Below are 13998 nucleotides of genomic sequence, written 5' to 3'. Positions count from 1 at the left end.
CTTGATATTTAACTTCCATAGACAAATACGTTTTATGGTTTGCTGGAAAAAATACAATATGAATTTTTCTGTATTTTAGATTAAATAAGATTATGAATCAGGTGGCCATTCAGCGGAAGAAGCAGTTTGTTGAACGAGTGCACAGTTACTGGTTGCTTAAAAGGCTGTCTAGGAATGGTGTTCCTCTGTTGAGAAGGCTGCAGTCCAGTTTGCAGTCACAACGAAACACACAACAGGTACGTGACACAAGAGTAAAAAATTTAACAGGAAGCATAGCACTAAGTAAAAACTTAATCTTATTCAGTGCTGAGTAAAAGTTTTACCTTGTTTTTAATGTCCAGTTACAAATTGAGGTCATGGTATCTATTTAAATCTTTAAATTGTGATATATGTATATGCATATGTATGTATATTTTGTGTAAGATAGCTTTATGTTTGACTAAATGTTTTACAAAATGCTCACCAAAACTACCCTAATTACACTGATCAGTTTTATTCATTGATTAGATTTGTGCTTTTTGGAAATAATTCCTCTGTGTTCTATGAGTTCATAAGATTAAAAAAAGAAACTATACTTCTAAAATTATTTAAAAGATTCAAAGCAAATTTCTTCTTTGGCACTCATAAAACCAGGAATTTTTATGGAATAAGGATTCCATACATCCTAGTTTACAGTGTTCAGATTTGAACCTTATTGTACACATTGTTTGGTAACAACAGAACCAAGAACAAGATATGAAGTTCAAGAATCTGTTGGTTCAACTTCTAGATTCACTTTTGGCACACTTCAGTGGAGTTACAGACAAGCATAAATTCATGCTAAAGCATTATTCTAGTAAAAAGCATCCTAACTAGAAAAAAATTTAAAATTGCTTAAAGCTATGTGCATTTACCAGTCAAAATTTATGAAAGCAATTTTAAGATGTCAAGCAGAAGGTATTTGTGATCTCTCTGTAATGTTTGCTTACTAGAACAAATTTATGGGGAAAGAAGCATTCCATGGTTTCAGATTACTTCTTAACGACCATGTGTTAGAGCTCAGTAATGATGCACTTTTGAAGGTGATGATATATCAGTGAGTAGTCCTAAACCCCAAAGATCTTGGCTTATGTAACACCTCACCTACTGAAGTAACAAGGAACCCTCTGAAAGAATGATTTATACTGTCACTTCTTTCTCTGCCTGGTATATCAGGACAGGTATTAGAATTTAAAAGAACTTGCAGCCCCATTATTTTAGGTTTTTTCAGTACTTAATGTTTCAGTAAAAATAAGATGTGAAATTGTAGCTGTTGCTGCTATAGTACGGTTGTTTGAAAGCTGCTGTTTGGAGTATAGAAGTAGAAAGTGCTGCTGAGTAAAGTCATACCTGCAGTGAAGATTTTACTAAGAACACTGGTTCCAGTCACAAAGTGGATTTGGCTGGCTTATGATTCATAATAGCAGAAACCTTAATAAAACTGTTTATCAAGATGCAGCACTATCACAGTAATTCTGTCTCGGGCTCTTAATTTACAGTCCCTGTAGGGAGTGAGGCTGTCCCTATATATTCACATCCAGCATGAGTGATTTGTTGGTACAGTGACAGTGTTCCTACTGATACATAGCAGCTGGTAGCATATCATTTATGGTGGGAGATGATGCTGAAGATGAGTTCTCAATTGATACATGATCTGTGTGACTTAGAAATGTGTCCCTCTTAGCATTGACAAATGTGGTTTTAGCTTTTCTAGACAATGCGGCACTTGATGTTCGTTAAGAACTAAGTTGATCAGAAAATGTCACAGTTTCTGAATTTAACTTCTGTCAGCAAGAAATTGTTTCTGGGTTTGATATAGAAAGAAAGGTTTGGAGGAAGACCTAATTAACAAGAAATTCATATGAAAATTTGCTCGTCAGAAAGCTTTTGTGAAGTAAGAATTTTAGAATAAACATTTAGTCAAAATTTTCACTAGACAGATAGTGGAAACTAGTACTCCAACAACTCTTTTCAGCTTCTTTTCTTCATTTTAATTGAGGCATGTGTTATACATCAGGTAATGAAGTGTAGAGAAGGTTGATGTCAGCTAGTGTAACTTTAAACATTACTTTGCATAGTAGTGATGCAAAATTGGAGGCTCACTATTAAACCATGAGCCAAAGTGATTTTAAATAAGGGATTGTATGTATGCCCGACAGAAAAAAAACAAGCAAGGTGCTGTTGATGTTTCGGGTCACATCAGCAGATTTAAATGTATGTTAGAGTAGGAAGTGTTTGTCTAATATACAAGTCTGTACCAGCTGAAACAACTGATTCAATTTGAAAAAAAAATCTTAAAAATGACATTTTTAAGTGTGACTGCACCTTCATATTTAGCTCAGTACTTAAGTTTCAAATGAACTACACCAGAACTGCTCTAACAGAGTAGTGTTCTTTTCTTGTTGTATTTAGGTTTCCTGACCCACCTTAAAACTAGTATGTTTTTGTTGACTTTTAGCAGGATCAGTTCCCTAATCTGATGAATTATGCAATTACACAGGGCAAAAGAGCAGACTCTTGTGTGGCTGCAAGCAAACAGGGGACAAGCCTTCTGCTTTTGGCAGGAGCTGGAGCTAAATTTTGGTTCTTAAAAACAGTAAAACCATGGGGAAAAAAAAGGTATAAACATGTCAATTAACAGTTGTTGGGTTTTTTTTCCACGTATGGGTTCTGCACTCACAGATTAAGGGATATGCAAGAGTGGCATAGTAGCAGTGTGGATATCCTGATTCAGTGAGCCTCTGGGAATTTTAAGGAATTGAAAATGTGAATATAGCAATATTTGTACTGCTATCAAAATTGGAAATATTATGACCGTCAGCAGTTAAATTATTATGTGTCTAAGTCAAGACCTATCTTCTTTAAAGAAAAGAAAAGATTGTGAGTAGTAATAGACACTGGGGAAGGGAAGTAGAAAGTTCTAGTTACAACTTTTCAGTCGTTATATTTTTTTGGAAAGAGGAATGAGCTTTTGTTACTAGATTGCTGTGCTAGTATACAGAGCTAGCTGGCAGTTAAAAGATTTTCAATCTCAGTGAAGTCAGAGATTTGGATAAAACTGACTTCATAGCTTCCATAGCTACTTGGCTTTCCTTTTCCAAGATGTATAAAGTGCTAAAATATGGGTAGATCACTCAGCACTCACATATCTATTAGCTATTTTTAAACTGCCTTTTTTTTTTTTGCAGTTGTATTTTTAGAACCTTCTGGCTGAAAAATTGCACAAAGTTCCTTTACAGGACTATAATTACATTCTGTTAGGGATGTTTTTGCTGTGTGTGCCATGGTTTGTAATGTGTGGTTATTGTTTCACCTGCTAAGCCAGTTTTCCTTAATCCTCTGTCTTCTGGTTTTTATAACTGGTGGAATTTATTTATCATTTGTTTGTTTAAAACCACCAAACTAAAACCATCAAAAGAAATGATCCCATGTTTATATTGCATTATGCTAGTTCTGGGCAAGCATACAAAGCTATGCATTTCTTCCTGGGATTCTTTGTTAGGATATTCACTTAAATCCTCTGAAGCACATGTATTTTCTGTTCTTTGTAGTAGTATCAGGACTTGTACTTCTTAATAGTCTTGTTTCTCTTGAATACTGTGGTTAATAGTCCAATATTCTACTTTTTCGTATGAAAAATAGTAAAAACAAACAATAAAGGCTGTTTTCTGTGTATACAGATCAAACTAAGTAATACAGGTATTTGAACACTTTTTCAAAAAAAAAAAAAAAAAAAAGAATTCTGTTGTCCAGGTTACTGTTGTATTGTTATACTGCCTATCTGAAGTACTGTTTGGAGTTATTTGAGAAGCTGTTTTCCATTTCCTGTATTCAGAAATCATAATGGTCTTGTTGCTGTTAGAAATGTGTCCTAACGCTGCTGGAAGTGGTGGAGGTGGACTGTGTTGAGCGTAGGGAGAATTTGCTTTTACCAGGCTTATGTGATATTTCTGAAGAAGCTGGTGATGCTAGAATGGAATAGTTCATTTGGAAGGGATCTACAAAGACCATCAAGTGCCTGACTACTTCAGGACTAGTCCTCTTGTTTTGGGTTTTGATGTGACAATACCGTATCTGGTATTTTGCAACTTCTTACACTGCTGGGTTGTCATTTGCTATATTGCTTTTCTTATGTAAATAACCTTCATTACAGGGCTGCTTTTCAGTTATATGAATTTTGCTTTCAGCTAGACAGTTGAAAAATACAAGAACTGTATTATGAAACTTATTACCATGCGCTCTATTTAAAAAAGAAAAAAAAAAAGTTTCATCTTTGCTGTGAATTCATTTCTGGAATTGTATAAAACTAGCTTATAGAAAGAGATTATTTTTTTCACTTCCTGAAAATCTTTTGATTCTTTTCTTAGAGAGAAGATGATGAAGAAATGCAAGCCTTAAAAGAAAAATTGAAGTACTGGCAAAGGCTGCGTCATGATCTTGAAAGGGCACGCTTATTGATTGAACTAATACGTAAGCGTGAAAAATTGAAAAGAGAACAGGTAAATGGAGTATCTCTTTAATTTGGTGATACCTTTCTGAAGGAAAGATGACTAAGTATTCTCACACAATTTTTGCAATACAAAGATTAAGATTATGCTGTTTTGTGTGTGCGCTCACGAGCCGATTAAAATATATGCAATTACTTAACAAGCCATTCAGTTATATTTTCAAAGCTACTTGATTTCTGAAGAGCTGTAGAAAAGTTAATCATCACATTTTCCTAATAAAAAGCCTTTACTGAGTAGCACTTTTTCATTTTTCTGACAAATGAGTAAACAGTGCATCTAAATCATAGGTCGTTACAGAGTTAATGTAGCTGGCATTAAGATGTGAGGAAGTGATACTGCAGAAAGATAACATCCTTGTTGCTTTCACAGTTTTTAAATAAGTTTGCCTTTAGAGTCTTTAACTGTTCTTTGTTGTTAAACTCACTTTGTGTGTTTAAATATATATACATTCACACCACTGATGTGTCATAAGAATTTGGTTTTGCCATAATAAAAGTATTTCAGTGTTGACAACTGAAGCTTAATTTTAAGCATGTTACTTTTAAATTCTTGTGTGCTTTTTTGCTTGCCAAATGTGAACCTATTCTTATTTAACAGCTTTTCAAATAAAGTATTGACATTACAAATGCTGCAGAACTCATTGTAGATAAAAACTTGAGCTGGGAAGCTGGAGTTGAAACTGAGTCTGCAACAAAGGAATGAGAATAATTTTTATAAATTCATTAACTGAAAACACATGTCATACCAATTCAAAGTGGTGATGCTGAAAGTAAAATTAAGATGTAGAAATGTTAGTTTTGAAAACTTATTTAATATTTCAGCTGAAGCTCTGTTTTTATATTGTTTCATATCTAACATTCTACTGCTGCAAGACAACTTACCGTAAAACAGTAATTTAATAAATACTCAATTATTTATTTTCCATTACTTTTTTTAGGTCAAGATTGAGCAGGTTGCTATGGAACTTCAGCTTACTCCATTCACTGTCCTTCTTCGATCGGTCCTGGATCAGCTGCAGGAAAAGGATTCTGCTCGTATATTTGCTCAGCCAGTGAACCTTAAAGAGGTATGTTTTAAGCTTAATTTTTTTCAGAGTGTTTTCTTATGTTTAGCTATCACTTGGTGGCACCACAGTAGAAGCAGCAAATTGTTGCATCACGTAATTGGTAGCACTGTTAACTTCTAACCTCTATTCTGATACCTTTTGTTTTATAACTTCCTGCTATGAAAGTATGTTCATATACCTGAGTAATTTCTGGTAAATACTTGTGCAGAATAAAGTGGCAATATTCTATACTAATAATATTAATCTTCTGCTATGTGATTATTTGATAAAGCAAATTTGAACAGTGTCTTAAAAATTGAAATGCGCATACTGTATTCTTACTTGGAGGTAAAATTCCTTTTCTTTTACCCTGAAAATAGATAGATACAGAATACATATGTATAGTCTCTCTATATATGCATATGTTTGTGTGTATATTTGCATATGTACATGACATTTATACATGTACGTATATATATTATACATGTATACACGTATAAATAGATTTATATACATATACGCAAACGAATTCTAAAAATGTATAGTTTCAGCATCTGCTAGTAGAGCTGTGATTTGTTACGTAGGATACAAAGTCATGTAATATGTAATGTTCTGTTGCTGTGTAAATATTTACAATCTCGAGATGTACAGTTCTCAGCTATATTTTGCATTTATTGATTTGAGCTGTTATTTTGTTAAAACACGTGGAACAGTTAATAACTGATATTACATTATCAAGAAAATTTTATTATACTTTTACCCACTGTTTGAAATATTTATTCAAAGGTTCCGGACTATTTGGATCATATTAAACATCCTATGGATTTCTCTACCATGCGAAAACGGTTAGATGCTCAAGGCTATAAAAACCTCAGTGAATTTGAAGAAGACTTCAATCTTATCATAGATAACTGTATGAAGTACAATGCAAAAGACACAATATTCTATAGAGCTGCAGTGCGATTAAGAGATCAAGGAGGTGTAGTTCTCAGGCAAGCTAGGAGAGATGCTGAAGGAATTGGTTATGATAATGAAACTGGAATGCACTTACCTGAACGGCCTAAACTTGAGTCACCACAGCCTTTCTCTTGGGAAGATGGTAAGAAGCTTTTGGATTATTTTCAAAACCTACATTTTTGGCTCCTTACATTCCATGCACGTATTTGAAACTGTAGCTCTTTGGGTCATTCACCAGAATTATTTTTCTCTACTGCAAAGTTTTTTAAAGATTAAGTTGACTCTCTTCAACTAGATCTGCCATTAGAAAGCATTGTCTTCCAGATTCTTACTTTGACAATGTTAAAGCCTAATTTGACAAGATACGTGAAAAAGGTTTTTAAGTTGAGTGCCTTCTTTTGCAAATGCTATATATGATCATGGGTCATGGAAAATGACTACCAGCATGCATAAACTTCAGTGCATTCTTAAATAACCTACTCAGTTTTAACAGTCAAGGACGCTTGTAATACTGGGAATTAAAAAAACCTCCTTTAGACATACATGCTGGTTTTCTGAATTTTTGAAAATGAAGGAGAATAGTTGAAGTTCTTGTTACATTACTGTAATCTTGGTCTGTTCCTTGACGAGATGGAGATCACCTAACAGTGTAGAAAAGGTTAATTGCCTTCTTTCTGACCTTGCTCTACTCCTTGTATTTCTTGAGGAAAAATACCACTCAGGAAGAACTGTAGCAATATTATACAGTAGGAACTTATACCAACATAACTTCACCACCCTCAGTGAAGAACCTAACTAATATTGTAATCTAAGTAGCTTTTGATAACATTTTTTAATTCCAGCATATGATTTTTTTTTAATTTACTTACTCATTTTTCCTGTTGGAATTTTATGTGGAAACATTAACGCATTTTCAATTATACGTGTTTTGACTTCAGTGGATAGGTTACTGAATCCTGCAAACCGAGCGCATATGTCCTTGGAAGAACAGCTGAGGGAGTTGCTAGAAAAACTTGATCTTACCTGTGCGATGAAATCCAGTGGGTCAAGGAGCAAAAGAGCAAAGCTGTTAAAGAAAGAAATCAGCAGTATTCGCAACAAGTTAAGTCAGCAACACAACCAAGCTCCTCAAATAGAATCAGGTATTGGAAGTTTTGAAGAAGAAAGTGCAGCACTAGAACAAGATGGAGAAGAAGAAGGTAAGATTTTAAACCATGTTTTAATTAGTAGCGGTAGTTCTTCAATAAGGTGCTCTAATGATGTGAATTAAACAGAATAATTGAATATTTTATTTCATTTTTAAATGGACAGATGACCACTTATGTACAATAAATTTTTAAGAATATGAGGATGATCCCTTTAACGAAAACCTCCTTTCACAGTAGTAAGGCTTTTTAAAAATCTGGATATTAAAGAAGGTAAAATACAAACAATCTCCTCAGAAAAGCATTAGGAATGCCTGAGTAGAAAACATTTCCATACTTCTACAAATCCACTTAAATGCCAAAATATGTATAGGGGATCGTGTGAGCCTAAGTCAGCAGTGCTGAGAATGCTGGCTGTTGTACTGTGCTTTCTAGCTTTTCTGTCCTCTCTTCTGCTAAGACTCTGGGAGGGTGGAGACTGGAGGGTAGATTTGTTTGTTTGTTTCCCTTTTAACAAAGGTAGTTAACTATTGATAGGAGTCATCAAACTTCATGTTGTTGAATCAAGGCACTCAAATCTAACCAGCCCTTCCCCTTGCGCCTTTCTTCCTCCTCAAAGCAGTGGTTTCAGAATTACATCAACTCTTCGCTAGACTCCACTGGTTTCATTGAGAACAACTTGCTGGAAACACTCAACTGTATATTACAGTTGAATATTGTATTTGATTCTTCTATTTTAAGTTATAGAGTTAAAGGAATGCAAACAAATCCAGTCTTTAAAAAAAAATAAAGTTTGAGTTTTTGTTTCTTGGTCAGCTCTTCTCTGAAAAGCTAACATATTTTTCTCTAGGAGCATTATTGATGTATTTCATTTTGAATAACGGTATTGAGTGGGGGGAGGAAAAAGCGGAAGGGAAAGTGCAAGCATTTTTAATAAAAATACAGTCTGGAGCAGGTTAACTCTGTCAACATATTTGAGAGGTGAAGCAAATAAAAAGACTGTCCTTAACTGCCATTCAAAGAGTAACATAGTGTTCAATTCTCACTGTGGTTAAGAATAATTTCCAGATATATAATGCGCTTGAGATTTAGGTGACAACAGTTTAAAGAAAAAATGTATAGCTGAATCAGCATGTGACTTATCTTGTTCTGAAGCTGTTAAATATTCTTAAGATGTTTTATGGTATTTTATTTATTTTAAACCTCTTTCAAGTGCTGTTGCCTCTGAATATAGTGATTTTGAAATTTAATATACTTTGTCACATGATAAGTACACTAACTTATAGCTTAACATTTTCATTACACAGCCCTTAACTTCTGCAGCTATTGTGCAAATACTAGTCCTAAAAGTGAGCAGTAACTGTTTTTGTATATTATAATATATTAAAAAAACCCACAAAAATATAAGGGCATGGTCCAGAGTTGATAGGCATTGCTATTACAATTACAGTGAAGAGTAGTTAGCTATCAGTTCAAGCTGCTGTTCTGAAGTGGAAGTTACTTGGAGGAAAGAGAACAAATTTCTAAAAAAGAGAGATGAGGAAGACAGTCATTAGAATACTCTGCCCAGGATCTTCACTGGAGCTGGCTTTAGAAGTGCTGTGAATTATATGTTTATCTTACAATTCCGTGTACAGTTTCTGATTATGTGAGAAACCTGGTAGCAGAATAATCCAGTAAAATTTATTTTTTTAATGTTTGAATAGTCATGAAGTTTTCTTTTTCAGTGCTTAAATCTTTTTGAGAATCTTCTGTTAATTAATTGTGAGAAAAATAGAATTTGTTCAAAAAGAACAGTGACAATGCATATTCTAAACTATGGGCTTTTTTAAATTGGTGCTACATTAAAGAATGTAATTTAACACCAAATTTTATTCTAAATGTTTTCCTGAAATATTGCCAGTTGTAATACTTGTATGCTTTCAAAGGATGAGAATATTTGTCACAGTATTTGTTAAGCACTATATTTTTAATATGAACTGTGCTATTGTTCAGATATACCTTAAATGATGTGGCAGGGTTTCTTCTACTCCTAGAAGTCGTTAATTTCAAAGTCAGCATTGCTAAACCAAAGCAAAAAAAAAAAAAAAAAAAAAATCCTCTACAGATAGAGGATTTAAACCCTTGTTTCATCTTGCTACGTCACCTTTCATCAGGTGACATAGCTTTCATAAGGTGACATAAACTTTAAATTTTCATTTGATAGTGTAAACATTACTTTGATCTCATATAGTTGTTCTTACAGAATAAGCATCTTCTTTTGTCTTATTTCATTTCTTAAAAGATTCTTTTGGGAACTATAAAGATTTTAAGGTCTCCTTGTTTCAGCAGATTGGGTAGTTCTCTTGCTTGTATTTAGGAATGCTACAACAGTAGAATGCTTATTTTCTTTCCTATCATTTGAGATGAGAGTGAAACTGGTTCTGTATGCTCACACTTATGTCTCCATTGTCTTCTCTCAGTGCAAAATTGTTTCAATAAACTGGGAAAGGATAATGGGGAAAAAAGGGGAGGGGTGAAAGAAAATTAGTAGAGGATGGCTTTTTTGATTTCTGTCAGGTCTACATTGTCACGTCTGTATTTGCCAGCTAGTGCCTAGTAAAGCTGCAAGACTTCAGGAGTGGGCTATTTTCTTTGGGTTTTTTTTTTTGAGGTTTTTTTTTTTTTTTTTTTGTAAATAAAACTACTAGTCAAAACTGTAAAGCAGCTTTGCAGAAATTGCCTTTCATAAATTTTGTGTTGCACTTGAATTCACTCTAGTAGATCAGGTTACAAATACAATTTTTAAATGTTTAGTTGATAAAATTTGTCATAGGCAGGTAATGTGTATGTAAAAAAAATTGTATAACGTATTTTATCAAATATTTTACTTGAATGGCAGTGTAAGTGCATTTAACATAATCTTCCACCACCCCAACTTTCTTTTTTTTTAAAAAAAAAAAAAAGTGTTCTTAGTTTTCAGTTAATGAAACTAACATAACTGCATGAGAAGTAAGAAATATTGATCCAGGCGTAAATTGTTAACACCAACTCTAAATACCTACTTTTCTATCCATGTTACATTCCCAGTATAAAAGTAGGAACTACTAACTAGGACAGATTGTTGTTAGTCAAGAATTGTTTTTAAAATGTTATGCTTTGTTTCCAAACAACAGTTTATTTGGTGGGCTGCACATTTATAGTGAGTTTTATAATAGACTTTATAACTACAAGTTTTCAAAAATCACACTCTATTTATAATTTTTTCAGGAGATAAATCTCCCCCTAAACTTGAACCATCAGATGCATTACCTCTTCCTTCAAACTTGGAGACTAATTCAGAACCACCAACCCTCAAACCAGTAGAACTCAATCCAGAGCAGAGTAAGCTTTACAAAAGAGTAAAATTTGATAATGAATTATATAGCACTTCCATTCAGAAAGAAATAAATGGACACACTCCAGAACACTTACTTGACAGTAATCTCAATGAGTCGACTGTTTCTGCTGTAGCTGAGTCATCAACTGATGTAAACAGACGTACATCCATTCTCTTCTGCAAATCGAAAAGTATAAGCCCCCAAAAGTCTGCAAAGAACACTGAAACCCAGCCAACTTCTCCACAGCTAGGGACCAAAACCTTTTTGTCTGTAGTCCTTCCAAGGTTGGAGACACTTCTGCACCCAAGGAAAAGATCAAGGAGTGCATGTGGAGATTCTGAGGTTGATGATGAGTCCCCTGTAAAGCGCTTGGATACAGGTAAATGTTACAAAACTTATTTGAATGGATGCATCTCAAAAGTTAACATACCTGTAATTGTTAATCTTCAGATTTTAGCACTCAGTATTTCCCTCATAGTTGAATAATCACATGTAGCTATGGTTCAGTAAATTACTGGATCATTTTTATGTTAGCCCTTTACAGCTGGACTTAGTGAACCAGGTTTTTCTTTTTCACAATTTTCATTTTGGCAATGGAATCTTTTAAATTTACATGTTTGTGTGGGTGACATTTTCATTTTTATTTGCTTGTACTCCTATTTCCTTTTGTTTCATCGAGTGGGAAATACGAATCAGCTGTTGTTTGTTTTTTTGTTGTTGCTGTTTGTTTTTTGAAATTCCTTCTTAAATTAAAAGGAAATTTCATGTATTAAAACTAGAATTTTTACAAGAAACATGGAAGATGTGTGTTCCATGTATGACTTCATTTTACTGTAATGCTAAGCACATTTTTGCAGTGGGAAACTGATGATAGTGTATGAGGTGCTTTGTACATCCATGTATTTTATGGAAGTGTTAAAATCCCAAATGATAATGGTTTTTCCTGTGCGTCTCTTCTGAAGTCTGTGCACTTCAAATAGAATAAGATCTTAACAAGACTTTATCTAAGCAACCTTTATATAACAAGGTTATTTTGGTTGTGCAGTACAGTTAATTGTAACTTATCTTAGAAAAACCATTGTCTGTCTGTTGTGGGTACTTGAATAAAGCCCCGTTTGAAAAGGAACAGCAGCATAAGGAAATTACATAAGTGTATTTCCTTAATGCTATCCTTTCCCTTTCCTATATCTTCTATACTACCTTCTGAAATAAGCACTCTGTTTATTGTTAGATTGAAAGCCCAGAGGTAGGTATGAGAAGAGCATGCAATTTTTCTGACTTTGAATGAAAGACATAGGAATATGCTTCAAACTTCTGTTGTGTAGATGCAAGTTTTTGTTGTTAGTGATCAAACAATAAGGGAAAATATTCTAATGATAGAAAAATAGAATGTGAAAATAACAAGATTTAGTACAGAGGTGTTTTTGGCTTATATTTTTGATTATTTCCCCTCATTGGAAAATCTCTGCTTGCATTCCTTTCTTTGAAAGCCTGGAAAGAGCCCGTACATCTGATCTGAACTTCAGTTCTGAAGTAGGAATTGTGTGTAGGCGGGGTGATGATAGAAGTGTATTGAACTTCGTTAATGATGCAAAGAGCTTTGATTTCCAAATATTCAAATTTACCAATCTTTGATCTGGGACACTAAAATTATATATCTTTCTACAGATTGTATTTTTTCACATCCACAGTGAATCATTGTGTGCTAGATCATGTAAAGAGCAAGTCCTAAGCTTGAAACTTTTATTTTAAACATTTTAAAATGAATTTTTTGAGGAAGACTGACTTGATTCTTTAAATAAGCAAATCAAGCTGCTTGACTACATTTAAAATCTGTCATATTGTTCCTTTTCTCTCTGTGGAGTACATGTATGTGGGACAAATATGCTTGTGATTATATTAAAAAAAAAAAAATCAACCGGAACAATCTGCTTCTAATTTTAGTACATTTTCCATTTCAGAATTTCTAGGCTGTTTTTTTTGTTTGGTTGTTTATTTTTTTGTTTTGTTTTGTTTGTTTTTTAATATAATATATAGGTCAGTGATGGGAATAAAATCCAAAAATATATTTTTTATTTTTTATAAAATAAAATTCTATTTCTGAAAGTAATGCAAGTATACATAGAAGTAAATGTATCTAGAACTATTACGTAGACATTTATGGCTTTGTTTGTTGAAGGATAGAATGTCTTTGTCTATTAATTAAACTCTTCTGGCCAAATTATTTTCACCTGAAAGTGTTTTAGTTTTCTTTAAAAGTACATGTTTTCTTTGAAGTATATATGATTCATTCAAAAGTGCCAACCTGTTTTATCTTGTTTATGTGCTTCTTTTTTCATTTGGAACCAAAAATTTTGCTTTTACGTCATAGATTTTCCTCCTTACAATATTTTCAAACATGTCTTCAAGGTAATTTAAGCAATTTGCAATTGACAGCTATTTTGAGATACAATTTAGCAAGAAATCAGCACAAATCTGATCTGCTTTTCAAGATATAAAATTAGTTATATTATTTTACTTTTGCATATGCAAGCTGTTATAGATTCATGCAGATGTCTGTGTTTTGAGAAGATTCAAAAGAAATAAGATGATGTATACAGTAATATAATCTTTTTTTCTGTTCGGATTTTTTTTTTCACTGAATTCTAATTTAATACTACTGTAAAGAGTGTTTTTCTTCAAAAGAATTAGCAGACATGACTCTTCTCCCTTCAAAGACATGGCATAACAGATAAGGCTTACTTCAGCCTAGTTTAGTGTAAGTTCAGTTACTCGGTATTCTTCATACCTGGCACAGCGCAGATTTTCTCAGGGCATTGAAACAAATACAAGCATGAATTTAAAACATGGATCGCCGAATTCAAGTATTAATGCAGCAAAAAGCTCAGATTGGAAGTTGAAGGGGGAAACTGTTATTTTGCAGTGTGTACTTTGCACATAGATGTCAGTATACTGCAAACATGATT

At 33.4% G+C, this 13998-nt stretch overlaps 1 protein-coding gene across 12 annotated transcripts in view; it reads left to right on the top strand.

The window, feature by feature from the left end:
* Nucleotides 1-13998, top strand: part of BRD1 (bromodomain containing 1) — a 69046-nt gene that overhangs the window by 27789 nt on the left and 27259 nt on the right. For 10 of the 12 annotated variants that reach the window (XR_002434394.1, XM_021384702.1, XM_021384696.1 and 7 more), the window contains 6 exons: nt 80-236; nt 4386-4517; nt 5464-5592; nt 6358-6670; nt 7467-7727; nt 10923-11411. Coding sequence is in view for 11 of the 12 variants with exons in the window: in XM_021384702.1 (XP_021240377.1) it covers nt 80-236; nt 4386-4517; nt 5464-5592; nt 6358-6670; nt 7467-7727; nt 10923-11411 (1481 nt within the window). In the remaining variant the exon portion in view is untranslated. The remainder of the gene's footprint in view (nt 1-79; nt 237-4385; nt 4518-5463; nt 5593-6357; nt 6671-7466; nt 7728-10922; nt 11412-13998) is intronic. The other 2 variants (XM_021384704.1, XM_021384705.1) reach the window with 2 other exon arrangements.

Source organism: Numida meleagris, chromosome 1, assembly GCF_002078875.1.
Source record: "Numida meleagris isolate 19003 breed g44 Domestic line chromosome 1, NumMel1.0, whole genome shotgun sequence".
Lineage (NCBI taxonomy): Eukaryota > Metazoa > Chordata > Aves > Galliformes > Numididae > Numida > Numida meleagris.
The sequence above is the reverse complement of the archived record's forward strand: the minus strand, read 5'-3'. Positions and strand labels throughout refer to the sequence as shown.